General features: G+C 36.9%; 1 protein-coding gene and 1 long non-coding RNA gene across 3 annotated transcripts in view; both read left to right on the top strand.

The window, feature by feature from the left end:
- The window catches only part of LOC309503659 (uncharacterized protein), a 245098-nt gene that overhangs the window by 166812 nt on the left and 61192 nt on the right, over positions 1–17094 (top strand). The window contains exon 5 of one of the 2 annotated variants that reach the window (XM_082176436.1): positions 15847–16009. The exons of the other annotated variant lie outside the window; for it this stretch is intronic. Within the exon in view, the coding sequence (XP_082032562.1) occupies positions 15847–16009 (163 nt within the window). The remainder of the gene's footprint in view (positions 1–15846; positions 16010–17094) is intronic. 2 annotated transcript variants of the gene reach the window in all.
- On the top strand, positions 12457–14322 carry LOC309503915. Its single transcript, XR_014207935.1, has 3 exons — positions 12457–12553; positions 13262–13343; positions 13672–14322. It is a non-coding gene; the product is annotated as an uncharacterized lncRNA (long non-coding RNA).

Genomic DNA, 17094 nt, shown 5'->3' on the forward strand with positions numbered 1-17094 from the left:
ATTTTTCAATAATGAAATATGTTATAGTGAATGAAGTTGTAAGCAACATTTCTCTTAGAACAACCTTTGCATGTGGCATATTTAAATACTACCTTCATAGATTTTGGAACAAAGAAATTTTTTTTTTGAACTAGCCAAGGAATATGTACAGTGAGGAAAATAAGTATTTGAACACCCTGCTATTTTGCAAGTTCTCCCACTTAGAAATCATGGAGGGGTCTGAAATTGTCATCGTAGGTGCATGTCCACTGTGAGAGACATAAAAAAAAAAAAAAATCCAGAAATCACAATATATGATTTTTTAACAATTTATTTGTATGATACAGCTGCAAATAAGTATTTGAACACCTGTCTATCAGCTAGAATTCTGACCCTCAAAGATCTGTTAGGCTATGTTCACACTTAGCGTCTTTTTTCAAACTGCCAGCGTCTGTTCTACATTATAACCCTATGGAGTGAACCGTTTTTTCAAAAAAGTCCTGAGCGCTTTTTTAGACGCCACCGCCGGCGTCTTTTTCTGCAGCTCAGAGCGTCTTTTTAAGTTGAAAAAAGTTCAACTTTTCTGAAAAGAACGCCCTACGTCAAGCGCCTTTTTGACAGCTGACCAATGACAAGCGAGTAGCGAGACCTGTCGTTTCCATAACAACAAGAACAACTGTCTGTCGTGCACCCACAAACGTCTTTGTGAACCGACATTCTCCTCCCCGGTAACTTCAAAAGCCAACGCAAGAGCCAACTTTCTCTTTCTCGACATTTTTTGCATCACACAGCACTAGGCTACTGTTGCAGCTCTTGTTCAGTCTCACCCCAAAACGTCATATACTGACGCGTCTTGACCATGCGTCAACATACGACGAAAAGGGTACCCCCATAACGTCCATATGTGACGATTCGGGTTATGGGTAGGTTTAGGTATGCGTTAGGGTACCGCTAGGAGACGCTGCTGGTGCGCTTCTGTCTGCGTCTCATATTGACGTTAAAGGGGTACCCTTTTTGTCGTATGTTGACGCATGGTCAAGACGCGTCAGTATATGACGTTTTGGGGTGAGACTGTGTTACAGCCGTGTTAGTTATAGCAACAAAAGACGCGCTCGGCTGCTATTTGTAACCGAACGCTGCCAGCGTTTTTTTTTGCTAAAAAAACGCCGTTGTCAACTTTTTCTTGTCAAAAAAGACGCTAAGTGTGAACATAGCCTTAGTCTGCCTTTAAAATGTCCACCTCCACTCCATTTATTATCCTAAATTAGATGCAACTGTTTGAGGTCGTTAGCTGCATAAAGACACCTGTCCACCCCATACAAGAATCCAACTACTAACATGGCCAAGACCAAAGAGCTGTCCAAAGACACTAGAGACAAAACTGTACACCTCCACAAGGCTGGAAAGGGCTACGGGGAAATTGCCAAGCAGCTTGGTGAAAAAAGGTCCACTGTTGGAGCAATCATTAGAAAATGGAAGAAGCTAAACATGACTGTCAATCTCCCTCGGACTGGGGCTCCATGCAAGATCTCACCTCGTGGGGTCTCAATGATCCTAAGAAAGGTGAGAAATCACCTTCATACAAATAAATAGTTAAAAAATCATACATTGTGATTTCTGGATTTTTTTTTTTTAGATTATGTCTCTCACAGTGGACATGCACCTACGATGACAATTTCAGTGGGAGAACTTGCAAAATAGCAGGGTGTTCAAATACTTATTTTCCTCACTGTATATGTATATATGTAGTATTTAAATATGCCACAAGCAAAGGTTGTATGTGGTTACATACGGTTACATGCGGTTATACAGTATATGTATCTATGTATGTATGTATGTATGTATGTATGTGTATATATATGTATGTTAGCGATAATTAATCCAAAAATGAAAATTATGTCATCGTTTTCTCAATATGTTGTTCCAAACCTATTATTCTTTCTTTGGTGGAACAAATTTTTTTGCAGAGATGTTTTGAGTGTTGTTTGTTTGGTAACCATCATTCCTCGAAATATCTTTTATATTCCAGTGAAGAAATAAATTAATCGTGCAGATAAATAATGATGGTGATAATTTTATTTTTGGTCAAACAATCAACAACAATGAACAATCCCTATAAACAGCTTTAACAAATTCTCAGGTAAACAAAAATAGACACTAATTAGTTCTTGACACACAAAATAGTACTATGAAATGAATTTAGAAAACATTATTCGGACAATTTGGTCAAGTCAGGTCACCTTAATTTATATAGCGCTTTATACAATACAGATTGTTTCAAACCAGATTGTTTTTCAAAGGATACAGTTCTGCTGTAAAGCAGCTCTAAAAAGACAATATTGTCATTATTCAGCTGAAGTCAGTTCAGTGTTGATTTTAAGTTTTTTTCAATCACTTTGTAAAGTTCATCAATTATGAAATGAGATCAGTTCATCTATAAAGCAGCTCTGGGTCAATCAAATCAATAATGTTTCTGAATATTAAGTGTCCCCAACTAAGCAAGCCAGTGGTGACAGCGGGAAGGAACCCAGACTCCATCAGGTGACAGAAATGGAGAAAAAAACACCTTGGGAGAAACCAGGCTCAGTTCTTCTCTGGCCAAAATGTGGTATTCAATATAAGATCAAATTTAGATCTCTGACTTTTGATTGACTTTTGAAGAGATATAATTTGGAATTATTGAATTAATTTCATAATACTGTAAACTATTGCCATGTACATGTGCATCTAATCACATTGATTTCAAATAAATCGTCTCTTTCTTATATATGGCATTTTATAAACACTCAATAGGATATGATGTCAAGCTTGTTTTATGAGTAATTAATGTTATAATAATTATAACATAAATCAAATAAATAAGATTATTAGTTTCAAGTGCAAAATGCTGCTGTTTGTTAGTTTCAAGTTCAAAATGCTTCCCGTCGCCTCTTTTTGAGCACAAAATTGTCTGAAATATTTGTGCCTGTTCTGTCACTTTTTTTAAATGCCACAGACAGCCTGAAATGACACGTAACCACAAAAACACATACACACAGGCGAAAAGTTTTCCCTCCAGTTGTCCGACCTGCCGTCTCCGCTGTCATTTCTAAAAGTCAATCGCTCCATTTCAGCATTCCAAATGTGCCTTTCATGAATATTGCACGCGGAAGTCAATTAAGAGTGAATTATTAATTTGCTAAGTGTCAATATTTAGTAAACAATGATACTGTTGCTGCCGCAAGGAGCTCCCAGAGCAACTCTGTCTCTAAATGACTGTTAGTGCACAGAAATGAGACGGTAGAACACACACACACACACACACACACACACACACACACACACACACACACACACACACACACACACACACACACACACACACACACACACACACACACTCAGCAGCATCTCTTGAGGGGATTAAGCAGGTGGTACACACTCACAGCAGGAGTGCAGCGAGATGTTTCTAAAGGCGACTGATGTAGACATGGGTAAGCGGAGTCTAGACTGACTCCAAGAGAATAATAAACATAGAAGAGGGAGTGTTGTGCTGTTTTCAAGTTTTATGAAAGGCCTGCTCTATCTGTCAGCTCACCTTTCGTGTCGACTACAACACAATGTTCTATATGATTTCTTCATCTAAACAGCAACAGAAGTGAAATTCCTAAGCGTAATTTTGGGAGGAGTGAACCCATCTAATCTTTCAAAGAACTCCCGCATATACACTCACCTTAAAGGATTATTAGGAACACCTGTTCAATTTCTCATTAATGCAATTATCTAATCAACCAATCACATGGCAGTTGCTTCAATGCATTTAGGGGTGTGGTCCTGGTCAAGACAATCTCCTGAACTCCAAACTGAATGCAGAATGGGAAAGAAAGGTGATTTAAGCAATTTTGAGCGTGGCATGGTTGTTGGTGCCAGACGGGCTGGTCTGAGTATTTTACAATCTGCTCAGTTACTGGGATTTTCACGCACAACCATTTCTAGGGTTTACAAAGAATGGTGTGAAAAGGGAAAAACATCCAGTATGCGGCAGTCCTGTGGGCGAAAATGCCTTGTTGATGCTAGAGGTCAGAGGAGAATGGGCCGACTGATTCAAGCTGATAGAAGAGCAACTTTGACTGATATAACCACTCGTTACAACCGAGGTATGCAGCAAAGCATTTGTGAAGCCACAACACGCACAACCTTGAGGCGGATGGGCTACAACAGCAGAAGACCCCACCGGGTACCACTCATCTCCACTACAAATAGGAAAAAGAGGCTACAATTTGCACGAGCTCACCAAAATTGGACAGTTGAAGACTGGAAAAATGTTGCCTGGTCTGATGAGTCTCGATTTCTGTTGAGACATTCAGATGGTAGAGTCAGAATTTGGCGTAAACAGAATGAGAACATGGATCCATCATGCCTTGTTACCACTGTGCAGGCTGGTGGTGGTGGTGTAATGGTGTGGGGGATGTTTTCTTGGCACACTTTAGGCCCCTTAGTGCCAATTGGGCATCGTTTTAAATGCCACGGCCTACCTGAGCATTGTTTCTGACCATGTCCATCCCTTTATGACCACCATGTACCCATCCTCTGATGGCTACGTCCAGCAGGATAATGCACCATGTCACAAAGCTCGAATCATTTCAAATTGGTTCTTTCCCCCCGAAAGGGGGTCAAACACAGTATTAGTATGGTGTTCCTAATAATCCTTTAGGTGAGTGTATATATATATATATTAGGGCTGGAGGAATTAATGCGTTAATCTTTGCAATTAATTTGAGATGTTTAACGCGTAAAAAAATAAAAAAACGCAATTAACGCAGCACTTTTATTTTGCCTCATTTTAATGATTTCCTGTTGCGGCTGCTATTGAAAAGGCCGAAAATATGCCGTCCCGCCCCTCCGTGTTCGGTGATCAGGTTTCATTCTCGCGCAGCTTTCATGAGCGGGTCTTTTCTGCTCCATGTGTGTGTGTGTCGGCGCACTGCTGCGCTCTCTGCTCAATCTTCCGCGCTCTCTGCTCAATCTTCCGCTCCGTGTTTGCGCTGCACGTTCTGCTCTGTCGTTAACGGCCCAAACGCTCCAATCATGTACCGATCACGCACTGGAAAAGCAAAGTCCGCTCAAATAACGTGAAATTTCTCAGTAGTAGACTTCTGTTTGCAATAGAATGAGCTGGTATAATCATGCTGGACAACAATGGTAAAATGACCTGCTCTGATCACATGCTCTGGTAATAATAGATTTGTAGGACTATATTTTATTTTGATAATTAGTAAAAAAATTTAATTAAATAAAAATCTGATAAATTGATTGTTGATTGATTATTGAAAAATAATAATATATTGATATATTGATGTTTAATATTATTTTAATATAGGGCTATTTTCTGTTCCTTTTTTTCCCTGTGGTGTTTTATTTAATTAGGTGATTCTAAGTTTAAATATTGATGATTACAAGCTTGCGGGAAATGCAATTTATTGCAATTAATTACAGTAAATTGTGCAATTAATTAGTTTAATTATTATTATAATTATTATTATAATTATTATTAGTATTACATTTATTATTTTGGACAACAATTCCTTCACTCAGTTCACTCTGTAGCCAGTTCAACGCAAGCCTTGCCCCACAGCCGATTCTAAATATTTCCCTGGTCATGTCAATTACAGTGCAGTTTACAACCTAAATCTGACATACTCAGTACTCAAAAAATGACTACTTCTCATCTTTTAGACTCTCTCTCTCTCTCTCTCTCTCTCTCTCTCTCTCTCTCTCTCTCTCTCTCTCTCTCTCTCTCTCTCTCTCTCTCTCTCTCTCTCTCTCGTGTTCGAGGTGCATGAAAGGCCATAATCATAGATGTCACACCCACACGCACACAAGGCTAAAGATTATGCAGCTCTTTTGGGAATATTATAATTCTGGTAATAACACAGACAACGATGATGATAATTTTACAATGTCAGTCACTCTTTTTGACAGGACTGGATGAATATTTGGAGCTTATGCTCTATGAAAGTTCTGAAAGAGTTGGAAAAGGAAGTGCAATTTGTGCAGCAAGTATAAGCTTTGAAGTTTATGCTTTTTTAATGTGGTATACAGCCAGAGGCGCAAGAGAGAAGGAGAGGGAGAAAGGTTTGTGAATCTCTTCTCTATGGATCTTGCTGTGAGGTCCCTCTGAGAAGTCTTGATGATACTTAATGGTGATTGGAGCCAGAGATAAAACGCACACACACACACACATACACATACACGCAGGATATCTGGAGCCAAGAGCTTTGCGTCACAGTTCACCAGCACTATAATCTAACTCATTTCAATGTGTGTTTTTAGTGGCTGTGACATATTGAGAGCGCTGTGAGTTAGACATGCCGTCTGAGTCGCCTATCATCCTGCTCTGAGCCAATCACCATCAAGTAAAGTGTTTTTTGGCCAGAGCCTTAGTTTCTATCGACAAAATTTAAGCTGTTTCGCGCAATTAGATCGCAGGTATGGGAGTTAAACACGCATTGGCCAATCACGGCTCCAGAAACAGAAGCCTATACATTTACAATGATGCGATAAAAATGTCTAGTCTTTCCATTTAGTTGAGAAACAAATAGCCATTATCGGTGCTGGAGAAATGGATAGTAGCAACGACTGTGAGGTATAAAAAAAAAGGAAATAAAGGCTGTTTATATCAGCCGTCTGCAATCAAGTCGGCCCTTTCAGGAAGTTTTCCAGGTGGTTTGAAAGAGTAGAACTAAGCAGAGCTCTTACCTGGAGCGATAGCATTCGAAAGAAGCACTTTCACTCACCGGTTTCAGCTTGCGGTGTGTGGAGATTTGACTAAGAGATATGCAGAGAACAAATCTACCTTTTAGTGGGCTGGAGGGGAAGGGAAAGGGATTTCAAGACATGCTCGGATAAGAAAAGGTTGTGATATGCGACAGTGAGTTTTTGGCTCCACGAGCTGTGAGCTCTTGATGGTTGTAAAGTAAGTTTGATTTACAAGCCCGATACAAATATGTATTTTTTTTTTTTACATCTCCCCACCCCCAAATAAAATAGAAAATATATTATTTAATTTCCAACAAATGTAACCATATTATGAAATATTCTGTTACAGTGAAATCAAATTACTCATACTGTGATTTGAGATTTTGGTCATACCACAATGTGCACAGAGTCTCATTGCCTTATTAATATAATACAATTACAGAAAAAAAATTATGGCCCCTTGAGGCTGAAGGGATCTTGCTTTTTGCTTCAAAATTGAGTAGTCCTGCCTTAGCATATTATTTTTATTTCTCACTGCTTTACTTAATGATATTTGCACAGACCCCAGTGTTTCGACAATCATCTCTCTTTCTCTCATTCTCTACCCACCATGCCTCCCTCCTAAGGCCAATTAGTCAACTTAAAATGTCTCCATTTCTCATTTTAGTGTGCAGTGATCAGGATAATAAGAATTAATAAGCCATTCATATTACGCTCAATAGAGAACGTACGCCTCTCATCCTGCGAGAGCTGGCTGCCGAGATCTGCACCAGAGATCAACACAATGCTTGTCTCGTTAAAGGGGTCAAGAGTGTACACACATACGCTAATTTGTCCACAATTTACATAGTCATTATGCAGCAGATATCTTCTAGTTGATTATGATGCTTACCATTTTGTTTATTTACATTTTCTTTCGTCATGGCTTCTAGGAATTAGACGACATGTTGACTGCTTTGAAAGGCTTTGTCTTCCATTCTGATAGACCTTGAAATTTGGTCAGTGCTTTTATTAATAATTGGATAATGCCATATTGGATTTTTTTTAGGCTTTTTTTTTTTGGGCTGTGTTTGAATAAAGAACAGCTTTTGTTTTGGCATATTCTCTGATTCTGAGGCAAGGAACAGACATGAAACGGCATTTGAAAATGGCATTCATCTTCTCACATTTACTCATATGTTGGATGAGAAAGATCGTTTTTTTTTATTTAATTTTTTTTTTAGTAAGCATGGTTATTTAAAGAAAATAGTTAGTTTAAATTGTAATAATATTTCACGACAGTAGGGGAGCGCGGGGCACAACCTAACGCGGGGCTAGTTGTAACACGCTTGTTTTAAATACTTCCGCACATGCTTGGATGACGAAACTTTGTGTATTTACTAGTTGCCATATCAACACTATATAGAAAAAAAAAAACCGCCAAAATTTGTTGTTTTTTTGGAAGATATCCATAGACATTTATTAAACCATAGCAAAAGTAAATTTCTTACTTAAGTAAATTTTTCATCTCTATTTTTTGTGTTTATTCAAAATAAGACAAATCTGATATTATTTTAATCTCCAAGATGTTATTTAACAGTTGAGATAGTTCTTTAATGCTTCGCTAACTAGCAGAAGACACTAGCCGGGTTTAAATCCCAGTTGTGCAGGCGGGGGCATGTTGTGTTACACTGCGTTACAATGTGCCCCTATTAGAAATATGCTATTATATTCTATACTTTTATTAATTTTATTGAGAAAACGTGAGAAAAAGGTGAATAAAGACTGAGAGTCAATGTTCAGAAATTACTAATTATTTATTTGTTTTTGAACTATGTTGTATAGCTGTGTTTTCATGTGTTCGTCGTCAAAACTCAAAAATTTGTTTATATTTAATTATTAAAAATTGCCATTATTTTATATGAAAAAGTTTTTTAATTGTATTTTATTTAGAAAATATTTTAGTTTGTTTTGTATATTTTTTTTATTAGATCAGATAACATTTTAAGCTGTCATATATATATATATATATATATATATATATATATAGATGTTACAATGTGCCCCACACATGTTACAATGTACCCCACCTATGGGGCATGTTGTCACATTTCACTTCCATTCTTTCGGGGTATATCAAGAAAAAAGTATATACTGTATTAATAAAACAAAAACACATAATTGTACTAGACATGTGGGAAATTAATGTGGGGAAAAATAAATACTCTGAACCATAAGTAGATTTAGGGGCTGTTTACACCTGGCCACTTCATGCGTTTTCTCAGATCGGATAGCTATCCGATCGTGAAAAGACCAGGTGTAAATGCCCTCCGAAACGCATTCGAGACGGATTTGAATCCGATCGCTCAAACCACTTCAGGAGGTGGTCTGGGCCGCATTCCTGACGAAACTGGACAAGTGTAAATGCATCTGGTTGTTGAAACCACATATGTAAATTGTACTCCTCCAAAAAATGCAAAAAAATAAATTAACGTGTGAGAGCGTGTTATAGGCTATATGTAATGTTATAGCCAGATATGACGACGCTACTGGAACACGCATCACCTCAGATGAGAAGCTGAGCATCTATTCATTAAGCCAACGTGCAAACTATCGCAAATCAAAGTGAAAGTAAGTCGTAGACGCTTAACACACAATCATCATCATTAAAAGTAAATTCTTAAGAAACGAAATGATCTTACCAGGGCTGTTGCCGCTCTCTTTTATTGCGGTCTTTGAAATTTTAGCTGATGATCAATAAAATGCAGCTCATATCTTTTGCTTTCGGTGACGTACACTTGATAAATCAGATAGCTATCCGATCTGAGAAAACACATGAAGTGGCCAGGTGTAAACAGCCCCTTACACAAACTGAGAAAGTCAAAAAGCGTTACTTTGTGCCCCACTCTCCCCTACTATATTTTTGATCCAATAAATGCATCTATGGTGACCATTAGAGACTTCTTTCAAAAACATCTCACCGAACCCAAACTTTTGAATGGTAGTATGTATATATAATGTTAAGATGAGCAATGGCCTCCAGTTCAGTGATATTCTTGGGTTTGCGTGCCGTAACCGCCGCCTTCAAATCCCACCAGAGATTTTCTATGGGGTTCAAGTCATGTGACTGTGATGGCCACTGTAGAATCTTCCAGGACTTCAAGGGTTTTTCTGAACCTGCCTTCACAGAAATCTGGTTGCCTTTTTCTGCCCCGTCCAGGTAGTGTAACCACTGTACCTTTAACTTTGAACTCGCAAACTATGCTTCCAACTGTATCTCTTGGAACATTTAGTGCCTTCACTATCTATTTGTATCCTGTTCCTTGTTTGTTAAGGGCGATGAGACCTTCTCTTAACTTTTTGGACCATTCTTTTGACTTCTCTTTAGCCATATTTCTAACATGCATTCAAAAGTGACACTCAGTAAACCTAGCCAGTTCAGATATTTCATGTGTTCTAGCTCAAGCATACCTGGTGCAACTTAAGCCCTTGGATTAGTTACATCAGGTGCGCTTGAGACAACAACTGTTTTGCAGATTTGTGCTGTTGTGAGGGATTCTATTCAGGGAGTTGAATAATTTTGAGACTGCAGAAGTCATTAAAAGTTGCATTTTCAGTTGACTTTGGGGAAACCACTTGAAGCATTTGTTGTGTTTGGGCAAATACTTTTGTTTAATTTGTTCATTGCCAACAGCTGGAAGTCTGTACATTTTACAATCTTCAACTTGGGGTTGAATAATTTAATTAAAAATGTATTGTTTTTATACTTTTATATTTTACATTTACTTTTCATTCTATAGCATCATTCACAATGAAAATACTGTCAAAAAATTAAAATACTGTAATCTGTTAATCACCCTCATTCCTTTCCAAACCTTGTTTTTGCTGAGGAACACAGAAGAAAATAATTTGAAAAACGTCCCTAAAATCTACATTTATCAAATGAAAGTAAAATGCAGTCTAGTTAGTTTTGGACCCGACTAACTTTCATTGAATGGATAAAAACATTCCTCAAAATATCTAGTCAAAAAAGCATAGATAAGGAGTGAAAAATTCTGACGCGCAAATTAAAGAACACAGACGCTGCTGGATCATTTCCATTATGACCAATGCAATCGACCAAGAGCAGCGCAAATTAGCGAGAGTTTGCCCTGGCGCAAGCTTTTAGTAAAAAGTGTCCAATTGCAGAAATGTACATGTACAATTGAGATGAAAATGAATGCAAAATGTTTGTTAAATTAATCAAAACAGAAAATAATTCTGATGGAAGTTTCAAAAAGCACATGGACTAAATTTCAATATATCAACCTAAGTCAGGATGCCGAGCCTTGACAGTGAACTTTGATGTTCACTGATGGTCGTGCTGCACTACATTACAGCTGAAGTGCATATCTTTCCTCTTGAGCTTTTGATGAAACATCCTCTTCATTTCTCTTCTCTATTTTGCTCGAGTGTGAAAGTTGTGAACTCTCCTCTAGTCTGATAAAAATAACATCCACACAAGCCTGAAGAAGCTCGACCATCTGTTGCTGTGATCTCAGTCTTTCTTTCTCACACCCCTTCCCCTCTTTTTGTGTCTCTTTCTCTCTGTCTCTGTCTCTCTCTCTTCTCTCCTCATCTCTCTTTCTGACTGACAGCAATTTACAATAGAACACATTTTCAATTTGTGTTGATTGATTGGAGCTAATTAGTTTTTATGTGTAACTGCTTTTTTATGCAATGAATAGTTCTAGTCTTAGTTGCTGATTGGTTAATACACTGTTCCAGTGATGCTAGAATTAAGCAACAATCACACTCAAAAGCGTTGCACTGAATATCAGCACACCATGAGACTGTAGTATATTTTGTGTGTACAACAGTTAAGTAAATATGAATTAACTTACATTTCAGATCAAATTTGGACTAACTTGTGTATATAGTTTGCACCGTTCACATACTCTAATCTGAAATGCCACAAACAGGGTCAAGCGGAGTGCTAAAAATCAACATATTTCCTGATGTGTTTTCAGATTTTTTTAGCTGACACTATTGTCCAGAGCCATTTACAGAAAGCGCTCTAGTTTTCAACAGTGCTAAAAGTGGCCAGAATGATAGCTTCACCTCTCCCATGCGTGCACACATGCTGTCGTGTAGGACGCTGGGAGGAATGCATCTGTCAGCATTAACAGGATCACAGACAGCCTGGAGGAGGATGCAGGAGAAAAGAGCGTGTTTATTTCCTCCATGTTGCCATGCACACAAGCTCCATGACGACGGGAGTAGGTGGCTCTCTAGCTGCTGGCCGCAAGACTCTCAGACTGCAGCATCTTCTCTTCTGACATCTACACTGATCTCTCGTTTTCACCTCTTTTTTCTGTCTCTTATCTCTTCTGTGCCGGCAGTTCTCTTTCTAGCCTCCTTCTCATCTCTGAAACTGTGTGTGTGTGTGTGTGTGTGTATGTGTGTAAATATATATATATATATATATATATATATATATATATATATATATATATATTGCACAGATCTCTAATATTAGCCAAGCTACAATGTAAAAAGGTTTTCAAGCAGTACTTCATCCAATTAATAATTTGTTTTTCAATTCAGTTTACCATTATTTGTTTTATTTTTCAAATACAATTTTTTTCGTTCAAAACATAGTTAAATATAAATATTTTTCATTAAGAGCTCAAATAAGAAATATTTGTTTCGACGAATGTACAATTTCAAGGTTACACACAGGATTGCACATGGGCATTAAACACAAATCTTCTCGACGACAACGACCAGTCAGCAGACCGCTGTAACCGCTCTTCTAAGTGCCGTGGATCACTTTGCTGCTCCAGAGAGAATCAGATTTCATCGCGGATAAACTGAAGTAAGTGAAACAAACAACCATTTAAATGTGCTGCTGTATATTTAGAAGCCTGTACAAGACATGTTGCTCTGCCGAATTTATCTGTTAGATATCGTTATGTAACTTACGTTAGTTTAAAAATGTGTTAGCTAGCTTAGTTTACACTAGGCAAGTTAATGTGTCGACGTTAATCAATTCCTGACCGATTGCAAAAGGGAACATATAGCCTACGTTTACCCCTGGCTTATTTTGATTTTACAATGGTAATTAACGTGAACGTTTAATCATTAAACATAACGTTATCTCAATGCAGCGTCATAAAAACCGACGTTCTCTGGTTAAAACCGTAGAAACCTGATCAACTAAGGAGCTAAAGTTAACTTACATGTAAAAGGACTGACGTTCACTTGTGATTAATGGTAACGTTATCTAACACGTATGACTGTCGACCCTCACAATGGTCATTTATTTATGGATTGTATGCATAGAAGTATATTGCTGCATTGGCGCCAATCGGTTGATGTCGGTTGGTTTTCAAAAAAGTGTAGTAGCAGCTACTAGCCAGAGGACTCTGGGGGGCAGACATTTTTTCGTGGCGTTAGTAATAGGATTGACACACTATTGAATCATATATTATAATGATTATTATATCAACTGATAACGTATATTGTGCTAAAGTTTGTTGACCATAATGTACCCTCATGCCAAATTTGTACTATCTTGATGCAGGATACTGACACCGATACAAAGAGCACTGAAATATCTCATCCATATGGGAGAAACAGTGGAGGACCTCATCAAAGATTTCCTGGTAAGGCCAGATTACTTTAGAGATGTGAAAATGCTAGATATGGCTGTCCACTTAAAATTAGCCATCAGACTATGTTCAGATATATGTCTGATAACAGTCTGAAGGCTAATTTCAAATATAGAAACAATTACTTTCAGCTAAAATCAGAGTCCCATGTGCTGGAAAGTTTGTGCAACTTATATTTATATGTCAACAACAAATTGGAGTAAATTTTATAATTAGTTAGAAGTATTAGTATTATGTAAACTAATTTGGGGGGAAACCCAAGCTGTATTGATTCCTTATTCTTTTTTTCTTTTTCTTTTCTCCTTCCTAAATTCTTTTCCAGGTGTTGGAGAAGGAAGAGGCTGAAAAAACTCTTCAGCAGAAACCATGGAAATCTTTGTCATCAGAGATGCACAAGCTGTATACCCACAAACATTGGAATCATACTTGAGGGTCAAGAGGTTCTGAGGGACTTGCTGTCTGTCGCAAATGTTGAAAAAGTTGAAAATCTGACACGAAATTGTGGATGTGTTGAAGTAATGTATATAATAATTTAATAAATATCGATTTAATGAAAATTATGTGTCTTTTTTATTTGATTTTGGACAAGATTAATTAATGTTCCTTAATGGGAAATATGTTTTATTGAATCCATATCTTTTTGTTTGTTTAAAATAAATAATTTCTATTAACTTGTATTTTTAAAAATGAGAAATAATTGTATTATTAAATCAATATCTATTTAATTGGAGAAAACAAATAATTTCTAATACATATTTATTAAATGAGAATTTTTGTTTTGATTAAATCTATATATTTTTGTTTAGATCAAAAATAGAATTTAAATTAATTGATTTTTTTCAACAAGAAAAATATGCTTTGTGCCAAGTTTTATAAAATAGTTTTCATAGACATAGAAAATATTGGTAAGGGCAAGTTATTTATTTTTCATTGGCTCAAGTTATAAAATATAGATGTGAACCATTACCCTAAAATTTTTTAATTGGATGAATGAAAATATTTTTTCAGTGTACTGTACATTGATTTTAACAGTTACTGTATATTGTGTTACATTCAGTGTTATATTACATTAAAGTTTGTTGACCCAATGATTTAAAATCTGTCATAATTTACTCACCCTCATGTTGTTCCAAATCATGTAGTTTTTATAAATACGTTGAATAAATGTATATATTTTCCATTTTAATTTTACTTAGTTAACATATTAGTCATTTTATTGTTTTTGTCATGTGTAGCAGTTTTTTTTGTAATGTCTACATAGTTTTCATTCATTTTATTTCAGTTTTAGTTAAATTAATTAGCAAACACCATCGCACACCTGCAGGTGATAGGTGTGTGGGAAAAAAGACCAAATAAGTAGGTCACAAAAAAAACAAAAAAAAACAGAGGAACTCCCACACACTATACTGGCAAATGAGTATCAAAATGTTATTAGCAACGTTACGTAGTTTTAGTTAAATTAAAATAAAATGTATGACTGTTTCACTTAATGTTTATTTTAATTCAAGTAACAAATTCAAGTTTTTTTTGTTTAAAGGTGAACTAAGTAGCTTTTTTACCTTAACCGAACAGCTTCGGAGTCATTGGAATAGTTATATGACTTTTTTCAGGTTGAATGGTGGTCGTCTCGCACCCCCCAAGCGCATGTGAGCCGAAAAAACACCCTTTGCAGCGTCAGGAAGTATCGGGCGATATCAGGTCTCGCGATGTGATGAATTGCTTTACGGCAACAAAAAAATCTGCAAAAATTCTGTCATTATTGTGCTCCCTCACGCTGTTCGAACTCTAATGAAGACGTTTTAAAGAATGTCCCATCTGCTTTGATTTCGTTGATCTACTAGCCTCTGGTATCTGAGAGTTGCCAACGAGTTTTTCGACAGGGTTGTCAAATATCTATTCCGAAGCTGTAGGGGGAGCTCTATAGAGAAACCTGCGAGCAAAAAGCGAGAATACAGCGAAGAAATTCCAGAAACTGCATAGCCCTGCTTTAACTATAATAACACTGGTTTAAAAACTGTTGGAATTTCTTTCTCAAACCTCAAATGCCAACTAACATCAAACCTCATTGGTTCTCGCAAGACACATGACCAAACATGATGATGTTTGAGCTTTGTGTTGCCATATTTGATGTAGTCTCTGAATGCATATTTGCTCAATGTTTTGATCTGATTTGAGAGTAAGGTTTGAAGCCAAACTTGAATGATCTGTTTATCATTTAAGTTTGTGTGTTGCTTCAGAGTCGGAATCTACCATTTGAGTCCTGTTGCTTGACTTCACAAGGACTTTATGTCCTTGAGACAATTTTCAAAAATATCTTCTTTTGTTCCACAGAAGAAAGTAAGTCATTCAAGTTTGGCAAGAGTGGCACGAGCATGAGTTTTACAGAAACAGGAACTGTCCCTTTTAAGATGTTAGGAAACTGCAAAAGACATATTCTCAAAAAGACACAAATATAAATAACCAGTTGGTTAATCTAGTTTTTCATTCTCATCCACAGTTGCCAAGGTGATTTAGTTGTAACTGCGCGCCACAAGCCCAAAGCCAAGAATTATCAGTGTCTGATGAATGACGCAGGGCTGCAGGTCAGGACCGTGGCAGGAGCTCAGTTTTGGGAGAGGATTGCAAAGATCTGCGGGACGCTGATATGGGAAAACCCATGTGTAAACACACACACACACACACACACACTTCTAACCCAATCAGTTACACTTTGGAATCTGTCTGAATGCACCTGTGTTGCTAAGAGCAAGTTTCTGATTGGATGTGGGTGTGCAGAGACAAACCCTGATAATAACATGAGCACAAAGACACATCTGTCGTGTGGCATTTAACATCCCCCCTCGTTGAATTAGACCAGGCCATCCTAAACAGATCCACTACTTTACATTAACTTTAAGTCAATCACACCATTACAAGAGACTCAAAATGCTCCCCGAAGCACAAAAATGGTGTCAGAACATGTGACAGATGTGTTTTTTCGCCCAGAATAATTGAAGTAGAATTAAAATCAAGTCTCAATCAAATATTCATTACCGTTGCTCACTACTGCTCGGAGACATGTTTTAAACGCACACACGGGACCCGCCAGTGATAATCAAACTAAGCCAAAGTGTCAAACTCCATTAGGCACCACGCCACTGGCAAACGAAAACTCTCACATTATGAATATAAATGGCAGAATTAATAAATAATACCCAACTTATATCAGTATGTAATTAACCATGCTAAAATATACTTCTCTGAAACTTTTTTAATACAATATTCTTAAAGTGGTCAGAATGGTGCTCTCACAACAAAAATGCAACATATTATCAAATTATGGTCTCAAATGATCATGTACCGATAATGATGGTGATTACTTATGAATAAGCACTGATCTTCATCGTCATCATAATTATCATCTTTTTTAATGGATGAAGTTCTCCAGCTCACACTGAGCATCAGGACTTTATGTAAAAATAACCCGCTGCGTGAGTAATAACTTAAAGAATGTGTTTCAAATTAACACATTTTAATAATCAAAATACGCTTCATTTGCTGAACCATTCCAGCACTTCATCTTGATTAGGGTTTTTGATATAAATGAGATGAAAACATGTAAAGAACAAAATCTACCGTACATATTATAATCAACATATTAAAACATGCAGATAGCTCATAAAAAATATCTCAAGTGTTTTTATAGAAACCTAGCTGTTAAATATTCACTTCACACCAGTTTTTTTTCTTTTTTTTCTTCGTGTCA

Source organism: Leuciscus leuciscus (genome assembly GCF_965113295.1).
Source record: "Leuciscus leuciscus genome assembly, chromosome: 7".
In the NCBI taxonomy this organism is placed as follows: Eukaryota; Metazoa; Chordata; class Actinopteri; order Cypriniformes; family Leuciscidae; genus Leuciscus; species Leuciscus leuciscus.